Source organism: Polyodon spathula, chromosome 2, assembly GCF_017654505.1.
Source record: "Polyodon spathula isolate WHYD16114869_AA chromosome 2, ASM1765450v1, whole genome shotgun sequence".
In the NCBI taxonomy this organism is placed as follows: Eukaryota; Metazoa; Chordata; class Actinopteri; order Acipenseriformes; family Polyodontidae; genus Polyodon; species Polyodon spathula.
The window spans coordinates 61,408,565-61,430,241 of NC_054535.1; the positions used below are offsets into that span (position 1 = coordinate 61,408,565).

At 37.9% G+C, this 21,677-nt stretch overlaps 1 protein-coding gene across 2 annotated transcripts in view; it reads right to left on the reverse strand.

The window, feature by feature from the left end:
- Positions 1-372: 372 nt before the first annotated feature.
- The window catches only part of LOC121298945 (zinc finger CCHC domain-containing protein 7-like), an 85,325-nt gene continuing 64,020 nt past the window's right edge, over positions 373-21,677 (reverse strand). Inside the window, exons 7-9 of one of the 2 annotated variants that reach the window (XM_041226311.1) lie at positions 2,157-2,252; positions 1,323-1,440; positions 373-1,189 (exon numbers count right to left, since the gene is read on the reverse strand). In XM_041226311.1, coding sequence (XP_041082245.1) covers positions 741-1,189; positions 1,323-1,440; positions 2,157-2,252 — 663 coding nt within the window. In that variant the 3' untranslated portion in view covers positions 373-740. The remainder of the gene's footprint in view (positions 1,190-1,322; positions 1,441-2,156; positions 2,253-21,677) is intronic. The other variant, XM_041226302.1, reaches the window with a different exon arrangement.

A 21,677-nucleotide genomic window follows, 5' to 3' on the forward strand; every position in this document is an offset into this window, starting at 1 on the left:
TTCAGTGCTCAACTACACCTCTAAGCAGTGATGTAGGGCAACGCCTTCATTGAAAAAGAAAGTAAACTGAGCAATAATACTTTATAGTGATACCATAGCAATATGACCAAAATGTATGTTATCATTTAGGTGTGGGGTTGCTTTGAGTCATTCTTGTTAGTTTGGTGGGTTTAGAATTTAAAAAATGTCATCCAAATTATATTGTGTTTCCTTAAATAAGATCTGTGCTCTCTTTACAGAAGTATCATGCTAATTTGGACAGAATTCAGGTCCTCAACTTTACCTAAATGCAACACAAGGCAGTTACCAAAAGGCTCTTAGTGTATTATTATTCCCAGCAGACAGGCAACGTTCTTGAAGAGGAGGTGCAGCAGAATTGGAAAGAAATTAAAAGAAAAAAATAAACATTTATTTTTGGTTTTAAAATGCAGAAAGAATGATTCAAGCACAAGCATATACAGGAGAATGTAAATGTGCTAGCATACAATCAAAGGTTAAGCAGATTGCACTTCCTGTCTATGTTTTTGTTTCTTACTGATGAAAACAAACAGGGTTTTTAAACTTTTTCTTACTTTTTTTATTGGGTTTTCTAGTACACTTGCACAAAAATTAAAACTGTTTGAAAAACAAGACTGCTCAAATGTGATCAAATTGACATTTTCACTCTACTAGCTTTTAATAATTACTAATAGTGTTTTGAAGTCATATTCTTTTTGGTAAAATCCATAGGACGTCTCTTTTTATCTTTTCCGGTTCTTGTTTCTCTGTTTTATCAGGAACAGGCTGTCATCCACAGCAAAGCTGTCGTCATGAGAGCTGCCCTTTTTCTTTACCTTGAGGTTCTTGTGTTTTTCATTAAACTCATCACCTTGGTTCTTCATGTGGCGGAACAAGGCTGCTCTTTCAAACTTTTTCTTTGAGTGGCTGTGTCCTAAATTGAGTGGCATCTTAGGGCCTCTCGGCAAGTCCTCCTCTATCACCTGGAAATTTTTCTTCATTTTGCCCTTCAGTCTCTTTTGCTTGCGCTTATCTGGCCAGGTTTTCTTCATGGGCAGATTCTTCTTTTCTTTCTGAGGCTTAGACCTACCTCGCTTCTTTCTTTCTTCCTTCGCCTTTCTTCCTTTCTTTGGCAGTTGTGGCACAGAGTGGGTCAATTGAATGTGATCTAAAAGGCCAGCCTCTTTAAGCTCTATTAAAAAAAAAAGAAAAGTAATAAAAACTTCAACATTTTAAGCAGCCCAAAATGCCCCACGAATAGTTATAACTAAAATACACATCCCAGCCTTCCTAATCACTAGGGGAAAAAAGTACAAAAAAAAGACCTTCTACTTTTCTTTGAATTCTATGATTTCGCCCCTTGATGTCCTTCTCTGTATCGTAGTAGCATATATATGGTACAGTTGGAAAAGTCTCATTAAACATCCGCCTTTGGGAGCACTCCTGTGAAAAGCAAAAATGAAAAAAAGAGGACATGTTAGTTGACATATTATAGAACGGAAGCCAATTCCAGAACAAGTTGAAATAATATTTGCCTATGTAAATGCTCTTAATCTATATAAAATGAAAATGTCTGAGATTTACATAATCACAGGAAATAATCAGACAAATTACATTTCATTTATTTAATTTGCCATCCAGGACAGGACTGTAAAGGACACAAATCCACTGTACTATGTGCTAGAATATTGGAGTTCTAGTTTGTTAATTGCAACAAAAGTATAAAATAAAGAAGGAAATTGATATAATACTGTATTATTTGCAGTAGGCTAACATTGCTTAAGTACACTAGTTCTTAATACCATCATCTAAAAATTAATAAACCAGTCTTTACAGACCTCATTCCACTATATTATGCATTTAACAATGTTAATAAAGTAATAAACTACCCCTGGTGAAAGACTCCTGTGGGATTAATATAGAATGAAAGCATTTATTATATTCTGTGCTTTTTAGATTATTTAACAGATATCATATGAATAATATATAATAATATATAGCAAAATGTGTGCATGAAATACCAATGCATTTTATCTGTGGATGAACATGCTTTACTCACCAATGCTGTCAGTTTTATGTCACAACTGTACATTTTCACAGATCTAAGATTTTTGAAACATTGCAGAAAGGCATTTTGAATTCAGATGAACTGAACTTACATATCCATGATGTCCTTTTCGAGAGCAGTTGTGGCAGTAAGCTGGGGTTTTCTTCTCGCTCTTGGCATCTGGCATGATGAGAGGTCCTGACCGGGTCTATAAAAAAACAAACAAACACAGATTGACCAATAATTTGAATTGCTTTCACAGGGATTTGATGAATAACCTGAGTCGAGTAAATACACTGGTTAAAAAAAAAACAACAAAAAAACACTGAATTAGACTGATTTGTTATTATTCCCATAATTTAATCCATAAGGCGTGCCAATTTGAAATTGGTTTGCAGAACCTTATAAATTTGTTATGAGTAAAAATGAAAACATTTGGGGGATAACAGCTGTTTCTTTGGGAAAAAGCACAAATACATGATCTGGCATTTCAATAATGCTCACTTGTTGCTTGATACCCTAACTTTTTTGTCAATTTCCAAAAATCACAATTCGTTGAAGCCTGGAAATGATAAATAAACAGTCAACACAAAAAAGGTATGACATTTTTTCATTCATAACAAATGAAATCTAATGGCCTTTTAGTATAAAAGCCAGGTTATCAAAATTGCACAATGACTGGCAATATTGGCTAGGAAATGAATGAAATGAAAATAAGAAAAAAAAATAATAATAATAATTACAAGGTTGAGCTTTGTGTAATCATGTGTGTGTACACAACAGCGTGTACATTTCTGTTCAGCCTGTGGCATAAAAAACATGAAGGAGAGAGTTTCTATTCCCTGATGGTTATTATCATGGTAAATAAAACAAATCTTTATTGAAACCTAAATGATCTGAAAATGACTACAACACATGTTGGTTCCCCTGAAGATACTCCAAGAAATCAACGGGGTCTTGCTTTTAAGGTCTACAAGGAAAATTATAATAATAATAAAAAATACATACACTATACAGAGTGTTTTAACAAGATATGCTTTATAGCTTGCCATTGCTGCAAATACAAAATTAGAGCTATCAGAATCATGAAGCAGATAATATAATATCCACTGCATGCACATGAAAAAATGTATGTGTGACATGTGTTGCAAGTGTTCTCTGCATGTCATGGAGCATCACTGTGTAGGTCACGTGATCATCCAATTTCTGGATTTTATAATGTCCCTCTCATGAGGATGACCAGAAGTAGACCATATTTACGACACTGCTAGGCCTTTAGGAGCACAATCGGCTACCACAGGGCTTGTGTAACAGTCCATCGTCTTTTATGCAAATGATGCTTGGCATCTTTGGAGACCAGAATTTTTGTGCTGTCTTGATGACCTACTAATATTCCGCCCAAATGAAGGAGAGGCTCTCCAGAGAATGGAAATGATCTGCAGTAAGTTCAGGGAACATAATCTTAAAATACTGGCCAAAGAAGTGCTACTTATAACATTGGTCTATGATGTGTCTCGTGCATGTTTTCAGCAAGAACATGTGTTAACTGTTTTGGAAAAGGTGAGCGCAATTGCTTGTTAAAAAGGAGGGAGCAGATAGGCAGACCCCATGCCAGAAAAAGATTGCCAGAAAAAGATTTTGCCAAAAAAAGTCTTTCATGGAAACGGAGGTATCACTGGGCTCACGGGTGGCAATGTTATCAGTGTCAATGCTGTCCATGGAAATGCTGATAGCCTCCGGCCTGGGCAATCCTGGCAGCAGAAATGCTGCTCCTGGCAATGTTGACAGTGCTATGGCTGGCTGGCTGGCAGTGGACTTGCTGCCGGTGGCAACACTAGCAGCTGCAATGTGGACAGCAGCAAGGCTGGTTCCTCCAGCATAGGCAGATTTAGCAGCGGAAATGCTGCCACAACACCATGCTGTCAGTGGCAATGCTGACAGCGGCAGTGCAGCGGTCATTCTCACTGGATCTGGGCACAGTTTAGACAGCATTACAAGTTATAGTCTTTCTCGATTTTTGCCCCCATAAACTCTAATCACCTATTTTCCCCTTCAGTGCAAGACTCTGCTTTCCATATTTGCTGCAACAATGGCACTTAGAATCTTACAGTCTTATATATTGCTGACAATTTTTATATAGCGAGGTGACCAGAACTGAACACAATATTCAATATGAGGTCTTACTAATGCATTGTACAGTTTTAACATTACTTCTCTTGATTTAAATTCAACACTTTTCACAATGTATCTGAGCATCTTGTTGGGCTTTTTTATAGCTTCCCCACATTGTCTAGATGAAGACATTTCTGAGTCAACAAAAACTCCTAGGTCTTTTTCATAGATTCCTTCTCCAATTTCCTTCTGGAGTCCTCTGAATGCCTTTTAATTTGTTTTGTTTTTAAACCATTTAAATGCAAAACCACAACAAAACATGTATACAGACTTTTTTTTAAAATTTTAATTATTTGTCCTCAGGTTGCCTTTAATTAATTTATCTGCACACACTACTACTTTGTATATGATGTAGAATACGTGACTGTAAACATCTAACACAAGTACGTACAATACTATATGCGCTTCTTTGGGTTGGTATTATTGTCACTGCTTGCACCCGGCACCTCTTTATTTACAAATTAAGCACTGTGTTGATGTGTTAGGTCTTGTCTCTTGGTCTCAGTGTTTCAGATTGCAGGAGAACAGTCTGATGTTGCCATGAGAACAATTGTGATTGACAGGTTTCAAGATTGTACTCGCGCCATCTCTTTGGTTGTGTGAAAGGGTTATGACGGTATTACACTGGCACAGATTGTGCAATTTCATGCTGTGTGAAAGGGTATTTTACACACTTGTTAAAACATTTCAGAGATGGCACAGTAGCTGCATTTCTATGTGAAAATGGCGCTAGAATTACGGATTCAAAAGAGCTTAGAGAAGATTTCAGGCAGTTGAGAGCAAGAGAGTGCTTTGTCAGATTGTGTGTGCTTTTCTTTATTTAAAAATGGTTTCTGTAGTGGTATTGTTTATATATTGGTTAATCTGCTTTAGTAGTGACTTCAATATATGCATACTGTATATTTTGTAGGTTTGAAAATGCTGTTGAAAAGTTATTGAAGTTTTACAGTAGTTTTTAATTAGAAATAAAGGAAACCATTTAATCAGGAATCTTTTTGTGACTATTCCCCCCTAAGAATGAGGTTTTTAGAATAATCGATAATCGTAATTATTCAAATGTTTTCTCAGCTTTTTAAAATAGGACTCCAAAAAGCTAGGCTGAGGTGCAAATATAGCTCCTGCATCCTAACTGAAGACAACCTTGAGTGAAAGTGAATTGATTTGTTTTGGTGTTTTCTTTCCTGGCCAGCCAGTCTCGGTCTAGTATACAGTCAAATCTCATTAATATTACTGCAAATTATGGGGTGGGCAAACTTTTATTCCTACCAAACTAATATATTGTGCTATGAGTTTGTTACATTAATATGCCTGAACAGTTTGTTGATTTTTCCTTTTATTATTGGCTTTTTTGATATTTTGTATTTTCAGATGATTACAGTCATGACCAAAATGTGCCCACTCAATTATTGCAAGTGACTTATAATTCTTGTTAAATGCAGGATGCGCCATATAGCCTAGAGGTTGCTGGTTCGAGTCCAGGCTATTCCATTGCCAACTGTGGACGGGAGCTCCCAGGGGGTAGTGCACAATTGACCGTGCCTCCCAGGGAGGGAGGGCGTATGTCGGCCAGGGTGTCCTCGGCACACCCTCTAGACTGGCCTGGTGCCTGTGGGCTTGCCTGTAAGCTGCCCAGAGCTGCATTGTCCTCCGACACTGTAGCTCTGGGTTGGCTGCATGGCGGGCTTGCAGAGTGAAAAGAAGCGGTTGGCTGACTGCACATGCTTCGGAGGACAGCATGTGTTCGTCTTCACTGTTCCCGAGTCAGCACAGGGGTGATGGGTGATCTGAGCCTAAAAATACAATTGGCCATTTCAAACTGGGAGAAAAAATGGGGTAAAATCAGTGATCTTGGTTTTTTCAGCCAGGTGGCGACAGACACGTCGCTGAAAAGGCTTGAGGTGAGCCCTGACTACTATTATTTATTTGCAAATGTTAAATCTTTTTTAGATTTAGTGCCTTTCATTTGTAGTGTGCACCACTACTGTATCTCTTTACAATTAATATACAAACTTCATGCAAAGTTTGATTCTTTTATTTAGTTTTCATTGTTTACAACACTTACAATCATACGATAATACTGTTTTTTTTTTTTTTTGGTACATTTCTTAATTTTAATTAGTAAAACTATTTAAAAATACATACTTTGACATTAATCTTTATAGTACTTATTGTTAAATGCCATTGTTTTAATTGTCATTGACCATAATGTACACTTTTTAAAATTTAAATTTATGGTTTTTAATTTAATAGTAGCTATTATTTTTACAGTAAAATTTAGTTTTTAAAAACTGATTAGTGTAATCATATACTGTCAAACTGTTATTTTACCATAATTATTATTTTTTTCTTTTACAGTTTAGTAATATGCACAGAATTATGTGGTTAATTATAAAAATCAACCAAATGGACAAAAATAAATAAATATGCCAGGCCAGTAATTAGTAGGGGTGGGTATTGGGGCTGACGATCTATATTGCAATATATTGCAATACTGAAGACAACAGTGCGACATGTATTGCAATACATATTGGAATTCAATGCTGAATGATGCTGATGTAGATTATTTGCTACCAAAATAAATCTACATATATAAACTGCTTTTTGTCATTTTTATGGAATTTAAAGTATTAGAATGTAATATGACAAATTAAACTCTCATATGAAATGCCCAGTAACTAATTTTTGTATATTGCTCAGTGCAGACCTGGGATTTTGAATAAACGACTGACCTTGCTTTTAAGATTTAACATATATTACAAAAGCATAAATAAGTGCTACACATTTATTTAAAATAAAAAAAAATACTGGTATGTAATGTTATAAACTATTTATATATCGGTTTAGTTGTTTTCTCACAACTTACAGTACTAGAACCGTTTCTTTTTTTTTTATCTGATGCGTAGGTCTATATTCAGAATATAGTATAAAATGACATTGTCAAGAACGGTCGGCAGATAGCCTTTATATACTATACAGGGCACTGTGGTGATTGAAGACAGGGGGAGGACGTGATATACTACACAGGGCATCGTGGTGACTGAAGACAGGGGGAGAAGGTGATATACTACACAGGGCATCGAGGTGACTGAAGACAGGGGGAGGATGTGATACACTATACAGGGCATTGTGGTGATTGAAGACAATGGGAAGATGTGATATACTACACAGGGCATCGTGGTGACTGAAGGCAGGGGGAGGATGTGATACACTATACAAGGCATTGTGGTGAATGAAGTTCTGTGCTGGAGATGACCTCATAAAGTGAAAAGGAATAGAAAACAAACATGCATGACAACAATAGCCAAACCACCAAAGACAACACATATCTGCTAGATGCTTTAAAACAAGCCAAATGTGGCAGAAAAGACACCAAATCTGGCAGCACTAATCAAGGGGGAGTAGCCTAAAGTCACATGCGTTACCTTCAATTGCCCATTTTTTTCTTTACTTATCTCTGATTAGATTATAGACTCCTCTTCAAATGGGTCGTAATAAGAGTACCACTACACTTGTAAAATATCTGGCTCATTCAAATCTGTTGCATATTTTTAAGAGACAATTATCTATTCAGGGATAACAATGTGTCTTATAAGTAAAGGGGAAATGAGCAATACAGTTAAAGTACAACTTACACTTTGTTTTAACTAGCAGTATGAAGACTTAACCAACATTTTTACATGTGGTAAAGGGAAAAACATTTTTTTATAAAACACTGGACTTTCACATCAGATATTACATTTAGTTATTAATTAATAAACTTGTACTTTCGACGGTGAGTTTAATGATGTTCCTATATTGCACTATTACAGGCTCTATTAATGACTATATTATAATATAATAAAAACATTTCATTTATGTATGTTTAATAAGGTGGAAATATAAACCATTAATTTAGCCAAAGCTGATCATACTATTTAAATTGATGTATTTCAGCAATAGTGCCCATCGATGATGGCTGTACCATGTGAAAGTGGACCGCGACGAGCGTTAACGAAAGTCAAGGTCAACTATCATACGGTAGAGGAAAGCCATCATTGAAAGGGCTCATATAAAACGATTCCTTTATATATTATAAAAAAAAAAAAAACTTAAAACCTAGATTTACCTTGAACTTGTACTGATTCGTGGGGTACCTTTCTGCTGAGTAAAGAAGTTCTAAGAAAATAGTCCTGAACATTTTCCTAATTAAAAAAAACAAGAATGACATACACAGAAAAAAACAATGAGTTTTTATTTATGCATTTAGATTTGGATTTTATTTTGTATTACCTTGTTATGGTTTTAAACCTCTATTTATAATCTGGACATTGCCTGAGGAATGAACGGACCAACAAACTAGACAAACTTTTTACCCAAGGAGCCAATGGCTCCTAGACCAAAAATTTCTGGGCGCCAAATACATTCAAAATACAAGAAAACAAAAAGATACAAAAGCATGTTTGTACTCACTTTGCCTCATGTGCTGCCTGACTCTGACTTGCTCTGCCTTCCTTGTCCTCTGTGTAATCTGCTATTCTGCCAATACACCTATCCTTCCTCCTTATGCTGTTGTTCCTCATCTTTCATGCTTTAAAAGTGAACTTCAAATGTCCTGCATTTCTGCCTTTTGATAATGTTTAACAAATTAACTGGAATTTGGTCTTAAAGCCTGTGAACTACATTCAACTATCAATTCTTTCTTATTCGAGTCTGAACCAGTGTCTGTATCAATTGGCCAGGAAGTGTAGTTTGGTCTTCATCTCCTTTTATTCAAGCAAAGCCAGTGCTTAATACAAGGCTCTGGATGAAACTTTTCAAGGGAAGGGCCACCTGCACTGACTCTCACAAGATCTTCAACAGTTGCCACATTAAGTGAGTTGCGTAGCTTGGATTTAATTCTGTTTTGTGCTGAACATCCACGTTCAAATTGGGCAGCTGATCTCGGCAGCACAAGCATGATCTCCACTAAATGTAGAAGATGTTTTAAATCTGTGCAACAAAAGTGTTCTTTTGTTAGCATGACCTTTAATAAAGGATTAATCCATAAACTGACCTATGACCAACTTTTTAGCATTCTTCATTCTGTTTGAACTGTATCAACATTGCATCCATTCTTTTCTAAAAGGTCACTATACCAATTCAGTAAGACTTTTAACTGCTCATCTCCAAAGTTAACAAGATCATCAGGCCATGCATCATGGCAAAAAATGAAAAAGCACTGTATCACTCTGGGTCCTCCTGAAATCCTTTCCTCTGTGGAAAGCTTAATTATTTGTCAAACCTGGACTCAAACCCCCTGTCTGTGATTTAAACAGTTTTTTCAATTTGTGTCTAAGTCATTTTTAAAAATGCCATGAGTGTGGGGGGCCCTGAAGTTTAATGTCCTGAAATGTAATGTTGCTAAAGCTACTCTTGGTAGCCCTGCCTCTCCTGCTTCCTGACTGATCCTGCTGCTGTGCACCTGCCTGGGGTTGGGAATCCACATGTTGCAAAAATGTCTCTAGATTGCAAATTTCATTCAAACTTTTAACACAGTTCTCAACTGCTGCTACTGCACTATTCTTCTGGAGTGTAAGGCTAAGTTTTGACACCTCTGAAAAGAGATCATGTAAAAAATGACAAAACCCTACAAAAGTAAGTTTTTCCATTTCCTGTACAGCATTTTACTCTTCCTCTAATGTCTGTGTTTTCGGAAGTGGAAGCAAGATGCTCCATGTGGTGATGCACAGCAGTAAACTGTCCCTGTCCAGCAGCAAGATTCTCATCATCTGACTGCAAAAAAACAGACAATGCCAGATAAATGTGTGGCAGCCCGCACTGTGTTTTACAGCTGAAGGCGTCCTAATTGTGCAGCCTAACTCAGCCCCAATGGCTTTCAACTTGTGCCTACTTTTTGGACTGAAGTGGTAGGTTTTCCACATCAACTGCAGAAGGTCAGATCCTTTCTTCATCACTGGAACTGATCTTTGAGCACTTAACATTGCCAATTGAAGCCTATGTGGTAAGCTTCCTTGAGAACGACAATCATCTAGTTCAGCTAAGCCTACCAGACGATTCACTAGCACACCTGCAGAAACATGCCTACAGTACACAATTAGAACATTAGAACATAAGAAAGTTTACAAACGAGAGGAGGCCATTCGGCCCATCTTGCTCGTTTGGTTGTTAGTAGCTTATTGATCCCAAAATCTCATCAAGCAGCTTCTTGAAGGATCCCAGGGATCCCATTACATGATCTCTCCCAGCTACATCTGTTCCACAGTCAGTTAAAACAGAAATGTAATTTGCACTGTGAACCCCTTCTGCCAATCTCTTATTTCTATGACAGCAACAAATTTAGCACATGCTATCACTGTCATATGTTTTGGATACATTGAAACCATTGTTCTTCAATCTAAATTTGGTGAATGGCAATTCTTCTATCTACTCCAATCATATAAGCAGCACTGAATTTCATTTAATTCCCTGTGATTTTTTTAATTTCAGTTCGCACTAACGCAGTCCCTAGCATTTTTATGCTTTCACCATGCTTTTTTAGTCTCTTTTTTTAAAATGGTATTCCAGAAATAAAATCAGTTTTCCCTGCAATAGCAGTTCCTGCCTTCGGGCAAAACTCACAATACATGTTCTGTTTTTCACCATTGTAATTTAACCAGGCAAATTATTGAAGCCACGAAGTCCTAAACTGCCATGCAAGTTTTTCTGTCGGTGGTGGTACCTTGTCTGAACAGGGAGGCTGCTGCGCAACTACCGGTAAATCACCTTCAGTCTCAAAATGTCTCGACTCGCGAGACTTACCAGTCTATTATCTACAATTGATGCAGATTCTTCAGTAGTAGTGCTAGACGCAGCACACAAACTGGAGAAAAAAAAATTGATATTTTTCTTTTCAACACGATTCGAAATAAAGCTCTTTACTACATTGTACCAGCAAAGTCGACATTGGTTATGGGAGACGGCACAATTTCGTTCAGCATGGTATGGCTGTTAAATTGTTTACCCCCCCCCCCCCCCTTTATCATTTCTTACAGTATCTGTGGCACGTTTTGAATGAAATGTGTGCAAAAAATAACGTTCCAAATTAATTTTCTCCATACTCTTTCTCAATAAAGTTAAACATTTTTTTTAAATATAAATAACTAATATTCACTGATCCTTTCACCATGTAGAACAAGAAAATGTGTGTATTCCGTTGTTTTTTTTCTGCAATTTCAGTTAGTTCATTTTGAATCTAACATGACTCCACACATTATAGTAGTTTAATAATAATTTTTAAAAAAAACAGTAGTTTAAAATATGCGCGCAGGCACCACAGCATATTCACGCGCTGACCCGTGCGAGACTGCCGCTTGCTGGTGCTCTCGTTTGTCCTTTTAAAGAGAGGCAGTATTATTTTATTTTGGTTTTACTGTCGCCAAAAGAACTTTATTGTCGCATTTGCAACCATTTCAGTGGCAGTCTGGAGCCCTGCTGATTACCATACACTGAGTATATTGTGCACCTTTTATTTTTTTTATAGTTGATAAGATGATTATTTTGTTTCTATTTAGTTTTTGTTTTAAATTATTATTCAGTTTTATTTAACTAAATTCAGAAAGACATACTTTAGTTTCAGAAGAAAAAAAATCAGGTTTCAGTATCTTTTTATTTAAGAACCTTTTTAGGTTTATACCGAGTTGCTGCATAAAAACAAAGCATTAATCACTTACAATCCCAGATCTCTTTTTTGACAGTGCAAACACATTCATCCACTTTGTAACAATTTTTTGAGTAGGGCGATTAAAGACGGACAAATACTTAATGTAAATCCCGTTCCAATGCTAAAAACAGCTGCGGTCTCGCCTCTCACACACTACCACTGGGCCCTACTCAGCGATGCCAAGGACACAATGGTCCTGTTTTTCCACATTGCCAACTGGCATTACCCAATATTAAAATACTGTAATACCGGTAAAATTAGTCAACATACAGTGCCTATAGAAAGTCTACACCCCCTTGAAGTTTTTTCACATTTTGTTGTGTCAGTGCCTCAGAGTTTCATGCATTTAAATGAGGATTCCCCCCCCACTCATCTACACCCCATACTCCACACTGTTAAGAGGAAAAAAGTTTTTTATTGAGAAATATATATATATATATATATATATATATATATATATATATATATATATATATATATATATATATATATATATATATATATATATATATATATATAAAATATAAAAAAAAACTGAAAGATCATAATTGTATAAATCTTCACCCCCGAGTTAATACTTGGTGGAAGCATCTTTGGCAGCAATTACAGCCGTGAGTCTGTTGAGATAGGTCTCTAACAGCTTTGCACACCAACATTTGGCAATGTTTGACCATTCATCTTTACAAAACTGTTCAAGCTCTGTCAAGTTCCTTGGGGAGTGTTGATGAACAGCAATCTTCAAGTCATCCCACAAATTTTCGATTGGATTTAGGTTGGGGCTCTGACTGGGCCACTCAAGGACGTTTACCTTTTTGTTCCTTAGCCACTCCAGTGTAGCTTTGGCAGTGTGCTTTGGGTCGTTGTCATACTGAAAGGTGAACTTCCCATCCCAGTTTCAGCTTTCTTGCAGAGGGCAGCAGGTTTTCCTCAAGGACTTCTCTGTACTTTGCTCCATTCTTTTTCCCTTCTATCCTGACAAGTGCCCCAGTCCCTGCCGATTAGAAGCATCCTCACAACATGATGCTACCACCATCATGTTTCACAGTAGGGATGGTGTTTTTTGGGTGATGCGCTGTGTTGGGTTTCCATTTAGGCCAAAAAGTTTCATTTTAGTTTCGTCTGACCACAAAACTTTCTGGCACAAGGATTCAGAATCTCCTGAGTGGTTTTTTTTGACATACTTCAAATGGGATTCAAGGTGGGCTTTCTTGAGTAATGGCTTCCTTCTTGCCACCCTACCATACAGGCCAGATTTGTGGAGTGCTTGGGATATTGTTGTCACATGCACACTTTGACAAGTCTTGGCCATAAAAGCCTGTAGCTCTTGCAAAGTTGCCATTGGCCTCTTGGTAGCCTCTCTGATCAGTCTCCCAGCGACAGCGAGTGGGAGAAGTACAGGCGTGGAAAAGTACAGAGCAGTTTCGAAGCAGAAAGGAGAAATTGCATCTTGAATTGCTTTAATCAGAAAACAGAGGACATTGGGGAAACACAGCAGCAGCTCAAAGTCAAACAGCCGCGTGTGTTTTTCTGATAACAAACAAGCTGAAACTCGGAGCAGCTGATTCAAATTCAGCGCCGTTTTGAGACACGGGCGAGGGGAGGAGCCAACAGCACAGCAGAACAACGCAGTTAAACGAGGCAGTCTTCCCAGCGACAGCGAGTGGGAGAAGTACAGGCGTGGAAAAGTACAGAGCAGTTTCGAAGCAGAAAGGAGAAATTGCATCTTGAATTGCTTTAATCAGAAAACAGAGGACATTGGGGAAACACAGCAGCAGCTCAAAGTCAAACAGCCGCGTGTGTTTTTCTGATAACAAACAAGCTGAAACTCGGAGCAGCTGATTCAAATTCAGCGCCGTTTTGAGACACGGGCGAGGGGAGGAGCCAACAGCACAGCAGAACAACGCAGTTAAACGAGGCAGTCTTCCCAGCGACAGCGAGTGGGAGAAGTACAGGCGTGGAAAAGTACAGAGCAGTTTCGAAGCAGAAAGGAGAAATTGCATCTTGAATTGCTTTAATCAGAAAACAGAGGACATTGGGGAAACACAGCAGCAGCTCAAAGTCAAACAGCCGCGTGTGTTTTTCTGATAACAAACAAGCTGAAACTCGGAGCAGCTGATTCAAATTCAGCGCCGTTTTGAGACACGGGCGAGGGGAGGAGCCAACAGCACAGCAGAACAACGCAGTTAAACGAGGCAGTCTTCCCAGCGACAGCGAGTGGAAGCGACAGCGAGTGGGAGAAGTACAGGCGTGGAAAAGTACAGAGCAGTTTAGAAGCAGTTTGAAAGCAGGTTGACGGCTGCAGAAGAAACTAAACTTCAAAAAAAAAAAAACCCTCAACATGGTCTTCAAGCCAGTAATCTGTGACACCTGCTTGATGTGGGAAATCCGAGAAAACCCAGCGGAGCTAAACCAAGTGTGCGTAAAGTGCCACGCGATCCAGGATTTGCATAAACTAGTAAGTATGCTAGAAATGGAGCTGGAAGAAGTGAGACAGCAACAGGATCTTGAGGAACTGGCACACCCACAATTCATGGAAGTCTGCATCACCCCTAACAGACTGAAAGCCACCAGGGAGATAGAAGGTCAGAACAGCTGGGTTCAGGTAGGCAGAAGCAGGGAAAAAAAGAAACTTCGTCAAACACAACCACCAGAAATCAAAACAACCAACAAATTTGAGTCACTTCAGAATTTTGATGAGCAGAACCAACAACAAGAGAATGAAAGGAACAACATCCAGGACCCTATTGACAGTGGTGACCAGACAGCAAAAAGAAGGGAGGTCATGATTGTTGGGGACTCCATATTGAGAAACACAGCAAGTTCAATTCGCAGTTTGGACCCCCTTACTACAACAGTGTGCTGCCTTCCGGGAGCCTCGGTCAAGCACATCACTGAGAACGTGGACAGGCTCCTAGAACGAACAGGAGACGACCCGGTAGTAGTCGTCCACATTGGTACAAACAACATTGGAAGAGACAGACCAAAATCCCTGCAAAACAAATTCAGAGAGCTAGGAAGGAAATTAAAAGAGAAAACCAAAACTGTGGTATTTTCTGGTATACTACCCGCACCTTGCAAAGGACCATATGGACAGCTGGAAATAATTAATCAAAACGCATGGCTGAAGACGTGGTGCACACGGGAAGGCTTCACCTATCTTGATCATTGGACCACATTCTACAACGAGGACTATCTGTATAGACGGGATGGACTGCATTTAAATAACAAGGGAACTAGTCTACTCGGAGAAAAGATCCTTGAGCAGGTTCAGAAGCATTTAAACTAGAAAGGAAGGGGGGAGAAATCAACAAAAAAACAGAAGGGAGACCGCATCAAAACAAGAACAACAACTCAGGTAAGACAACCATTAAATGTATTTATCTAAATGCTAGAAGTATCAGAAACAAAATTCTAGAACTTGAAGCTACTGCACTAACAGGTAACTATGATGTGATAGGTGTTACAGAAACGTGGTTATCTGAGAGTGATGGGGACGAATATAATATTTGTGGGTATACACTGTATAGGAAAGACAGGCAGGACAGAAGAGGAGGAGGGGTAGCACTATACATAAGAAACAGTCTTGAAGCCCAGGTGTTAAACCTGGACAAAGAAAATAAAACCGAATCAATATGGGTCAGAATAACAGACAAAAATTCAAAAGGCATAATAATAGGAGCATGCTATAGACCGCCAGATTCAGACGGTGAGCACAATAATCTGTTATACAATGACATTAGAAATGTGTGTAGCAAAGGAGAAGCCATACTAATGGGGGATTTCAACTTCCCCCAAATAAAATGGGAAAACCCGGTGGGTAGCGCGAAGGATGAAATAGAAATGGTGGAAATGACAAATGACTGCTTCCTAACACAATTTGTGAAGGCACCCACTAGAGGGGAGGCATGCCTTGATTTAGTCTTTTCAAATAACGAAGATAGAATAACTAAAACAGAGGTCAGAGAACCACTGGCAAACTCAGACCACAACATGGTCTCATTTGAAGTGTTTTTTAAATCCCCAAAAGTAAAGACTAAAGCTAAGGTTTACAATTTTAGAAAAGCAAACTATGAAGGTATGAAACAGAAACTAACAGAAGTAGATTGGAGTAAAATAGAAAAAACACCCACAGAAGAAGGATGGTTGTTCTTCAAAAATGTAGTACTAGAGGCGCAAAACAATTATATCCCTAAAGTAGACAAATCTAAATGTAAAACTAAATTGCCAAAATGGTTTAATAGATCAATTAAAAAAAAATATTCAGCGAAAAAAGGCACTTTACAGAGCATTAAAAAAGGACCAAAAAGAAAGTACGCAGAAAGAGTACACAGAACTGCAAACGCAAGTCAAAAAGGAAGTTAGAAAGGCCAAGAGAGAAATAGAAATAAACATTGCTAAGGGAGCTAAAACCAATTCCAAAATGTTTTTCCAATATTACAACAGCAAGAAAACATTCAAAGAGGAGATTAAATGTTTAAGAGATACAAATGGCAAAATCGTAGAGGAAGAAAAAAAAATAGCAAATATGTTAAATGATTACTTTTCACAAGTTTTTACAAAGGAAGATACTGACAACATGCCCCACATGTCATCCAGTTCCTATCCAGTTTTAAATAACTTTAGCATAACTGAGGCAGAAGTGTTAAAGGGACTAGGAGCTCTTAAAATAAACAAATCCCCTGGGCCGGATGAGATCCTCCCAGTAGTACTCAAAGAAATGAAAGAAGTAATTTACAAACCGCTAACCAAGATCATGCAGCAGTCTCTTGACACAGGGGTGGTACCGACAGACTGGAAAATTGCAAACGTAATACCGATCCACAAAAAGGGAAACAAAACTGAACCAGGTAACTACAGACCAGTAAGCCTGACTTCTATTATATGCAAACTTATGGAAACTATAATAAGATCCAAAATGGAAAATTACCTATATGGTAACAGGGTACTGGGAGACAGTCAACATGGTTTTAGGAAAGGGAGATCGTGCCTAACTAACTTGCTTGATTTTTTTGAGGATGCAACATCCATAATGGATAATTGCAAAGCATATGACATGGTTTATTTAGATTTCCAGAAAGCTTTTGACAAAGTCCCGCACAAAAGATTAATTCTCAAACTGAACGCAGTTGGGATTCAAGGAAACACATGTACATGGATTAGGGAGTGGTTAACATGTAGAAAACAGAAAGTACTGATTAGAGGAAAAACCTCAGAATGGAGTGTGGTAACCAGCGGTGTACCACAGGGATCAGTATTAGGTCCTCTGCTATTCCTAATCTACATTAATGATTTAGATTCTGGTATAGCAAGCAAACTTGTTAAATTTGCAGACGACACAAAAGTAGGAGGAGTGGCAAACACTGTTGCAGCAGCAAAGGTCATTCAAAATGATCTAGACAAGATTCAGAACTGGGCAGACACATGGCAAATGACATTTAATAGAGAAAAGTGTAAGGTACTGCACGCAGGAAATAAAAATGTACATTATAAATATCATATTGGAGATACTGAAATTGGAGAAGGAATCTATGAAAAAGACCTAGGAGTTTTTGTTGACTCAGAGATGTCTTCATCTAGACAATGTGGGGAAGCTATAAAAAAGGCTAACAAGATGCTCGGATACATTGTGAAAAGTGTTGAATTTAAATCAAGGGAAGTAATGTTAAAACTGTACAATGCACTTGTAAGACCTCATCTTGAATATTGTGTTCAGTTCTGGTCACCTCGCTATAAAAAAGATATTGCTGCTCTAGAAAGAGTGCAAAGAAGAGCGACCAGAATTATTCCGGGCTTAAAAGGCATGTCATATGCAGACAGGCTAAAAGAATTGAATCTGTTCAGTCTTGAACAAAGAAGACTACGTGGCGACCTAATTCAAGCATTCAAAATTCTAAAAGGTATTGACAGTGTCGACCCAAGGGACTTTTTCAGCCTGAAAAAAGAAACAAGGACCAGGGGGAGTTTAGAAAAAGGGGCATTCAGAACAGAAAATAGGAGACACTTTTTTACACAGAGAATTGTGAGGGTCTGGAATCAACACCCCAGTAATGTTGTTGAAGCTGACACCCTGGGATCCTTCAAGAAGCTGCTTGATGAGATTTTGGGATCAATAAGCTACTAACAACCAAACGAGCAAGATGGGCCGAATGGCCTCCTCTCGTTTGTAAACTTTCTTATGTTCTTATGTTCTTCCTTCTTGCTTGGTAACCCAGATTGAAGGGACAGCCTGACCTAGGCAGGGTCTTGGTGGTGCAATACACCTTCCACTTCTTAATAACAATCTTGACCATGCTCCAAGGGATATTCAAGGCCTTTGATTTATTTTATTTTTTTTATACCTCTCCCCCGAGCTGTGCCTTTCAACAACTTTGTCCCGGAGTTCTTTTGAAAGCATCTTGGTGCTCATGGTTGAGTCTTTGCTTTGAAATGCACTACCCAGCAGAGGGAACCTACAGGAACTGCAGAATCTATCTATCCTGCAATCATGTGAATCACTACAATTTAACACAGGAGGAGGCCACTTAACTTGGTGTGTGATTTTGAAGGCGATTGGTTACACCTGTGCTAATTTAGGATTGCTATTACAAGGGGGGTGGACACTTATCCAACCAAGATATTTCAGTTTTTATTTTTTATTAATTTTCTACTATTTTCTAGAATTTTTTTTTTTTTTTTTTTTTTTTTTTACTTGGAAGTTGTGGGGTAGGATATGTAGAAACATTTTTTTTTTTTTAAATATCTTTTAATTCTAGGCTATAAAAAGGTGAAAATTTTGAAAGGGGGTGTAGACTTTTTACAGGCACTGTAAATCCAACATGCCTCACAATAAATATCTAATTACACAGCACTAAAAGTTAGGAGGCTAACCAACTGATGCATATTACATCATGTAAATAAATAATAAAAACATCTATAGCCTATATACTCAATAGCTACTCAAAATGCTCCCAGATCAAGCATTCTCTTCGTCTGCCACTTGTTGATTTTGCAGACATTTTTTTAACTGCACATAAACCGGGTAATTGAGCATGAAATCATAACATGACCCGTTATCAGTGTTGCAATGCCACAAAGCAGGAAGTCGCCAGAGAAACCTCACAAAGTTGCTAGATGTCGCTATTTAGACATTCTGAAGTTGCCAAAAATATTGCTAGACAATTTACCACTCCTCTCGGAAGACTTAATCATGAAGACTAAACACCAATATAAAACAATAAATGTATTAATTTAAACCTATTAAATGCATTATATTTGTTTGGATTATCTACCTATACAGATGAGTTTGATGTAATTGATTAACATTAGCTTTACTGTAACATTATACATCACTTATCACAGATTTAGTACAATACAGTGGCTCTCAAATATTCACCCCCCCTTGGACTTTTCTACATTTTATTGTGTTACAACATGGAATCAAACCAGATTTAAATTAGGAGTTTTTGCCACTGATCAACACAAAAAAGTCCATAACGTCAAAGTGAAAAATAAAATCTACAAATTGTTCTAAATTAATTGCAAATACAAAACAGAAAATAACTGATTGCATAAGTATTCACCCCCTTGAGTCAATATTTGGTAAAGGCACCTTTGGCAGTAATTACAGCCATGAGTCTATTTGGATAAGTCTCTAAAAGCTTTGCACATCTGGACACTGCAATTTTTGCCCATTCTTCTTTGCATAATTGCTCAAGATCTGTCAAGTTGGATGGGGACCTCTGGTGAACAGCAACTTTCAATTCTTTCCACATATTCTCAATTGGATTGAGGTCCGGGCTTTGACTGGGCCACTCCAGGACATTGACCTTTTTGTTTTTAACCTGTTAAACCCCCAGCCTCCCACAGGCAATTTCCTGGAGGGCTATGGCCTTAAATAAATCACATTATCTTCCAAAGTATAAAAAGCACAGGCATGGTTCAGATTCAGATGCTGCTTATAGATTCAGATTTGATAGTCTTACTCAGTACCACACTGGAAGGAGATAAAAAAGGAGCCAGAAAAAAACAAAAAACAAAACATAAAAAACAAGAAATGCATTTCATTTATTTATATTCTATCGTCATTTTTTCACCTTGTAGCAAATGAAAAGAGCCAGATCTTTTTCCAGCGCTTCCCAAACACCTCTACTAAACTGGATAAAAATTTGAAACTGATTGAAAAAATATATCAAATTCTACATGAGTTTTTACAAAGCTATGGTCCCCAAACCTCTCCAAAAATGAATATTGTGTAAATCTTTATGGCCAGTCATACACTAGTTTCTTGAGCAAGTTCTAAAAGGGAGGTTACCTTCTAGCACCTCACATGCTATACACTGCCACATGAATTATATTTTGTAATCCTCTTTTTTACTTATTTGTCCAATATTTCATTCAAAAGGTGGCCTTTTAGAGAGCTTTGGGGTACCCGAAATGTATCCATGATGAGTATGCATAACAAATGCTCTCAGTTCATATGTCACAACTGTCAGGCACATTGCTCTCACATAACCGTATACAGCAGCACAGCACACACGAGACATGGTGTTGCTCTCTACTATAAAAATTAAATAAAAATTGTTAAAAAAAGTTATTTCTATGTGCCCCTTGATAGTCAATTGGTTGCATTTTCTAATATCTAAACTAAAAATGCATACTGAAAATTACGCATAATAATAATAATAATAATAATAATAATAATAATAATAAATGTAGTGTGGATCCATTATACTTACAAATCCTGAAAAGGCTCTAATCCATCTTCAAATGCTGCTTCACAGACGCTGAATCAACGCTCTCCAACCCAGAAAGTTGATCATTTTCGTCGTCACTTTCACTATTATCCATCTCCTCCAAAACTTCAAAAAGACTGAATTGACTTCTTTTGGGATGCTTTGGAACACTGCTCGCCATTTCGTTCAATTTTATAAATTTTACTAATTGAAAAATGATCAGAAAACAGTAAGAAACCTTGATCCTATGTGCGTAACACTGCACTCTAGCTTGCAAATATGTGTCTATGTTGTTTATGTACGCACATTGATTACTCTTCAATGGATTTTGCTACAAACAAAGTCAAGGTATGAATGGACAGCTTGTGACCTCTCTTACAACGTGATCACGGAGATTTCACCATCAACAGATACAATGTAAGGCCAGAGCAGCGAAACGCACAGCTAGTCGATCTGAGTTGTTTTTGAACCGTGAGGTACTAGACACATTGCGAAGGGAATATCTCAGCGTTGAAATGGCGAATTCGAAAAATTCCTTCGCTGTTTGACGGTAGGAAAACAACGTTTTTGATATTGAGTCAGTTTTTTTTTGCTGTTTTGCTTTTGTAACAATATTACAGATGATTTCTGAAATATGTGTAATTGCAGTACCATGTTCCGCCCGCGGAACAGGGGGGCGTAAGGGGTTAAGCCACTCCAGTGTGGCTTTGGCTGTATGTTTGAGGTCATTGTCCTGCTGGAAGATGAATCTTCTCCAAGTCCCAGGTCTCTTGCTGACTTCAGCAGGTTTTCCTCCAGGATTTCTCTGTACTTTGCTGCATCCATTTTGCAGGCTTTCCAGGCCCTGACGCAGAGAAATGATGTGTGGTGTCAGACATAGCGCTTAGCGTTGAGGCCAAAAAGCTCTATTTTCTTCTCATCAGACCATAGAATATTCTTCCACTTGGTCTCACAGTCTCCCACATGCCTTCTCGCAAACTCTAGCCAAGACCTGATGTGAGTTTTTTTCAACAACGGCTTTCTTTTTGCCACTCTTCCATAAAGGCAAGTTTTGTGAAGCACCCAGGCTACT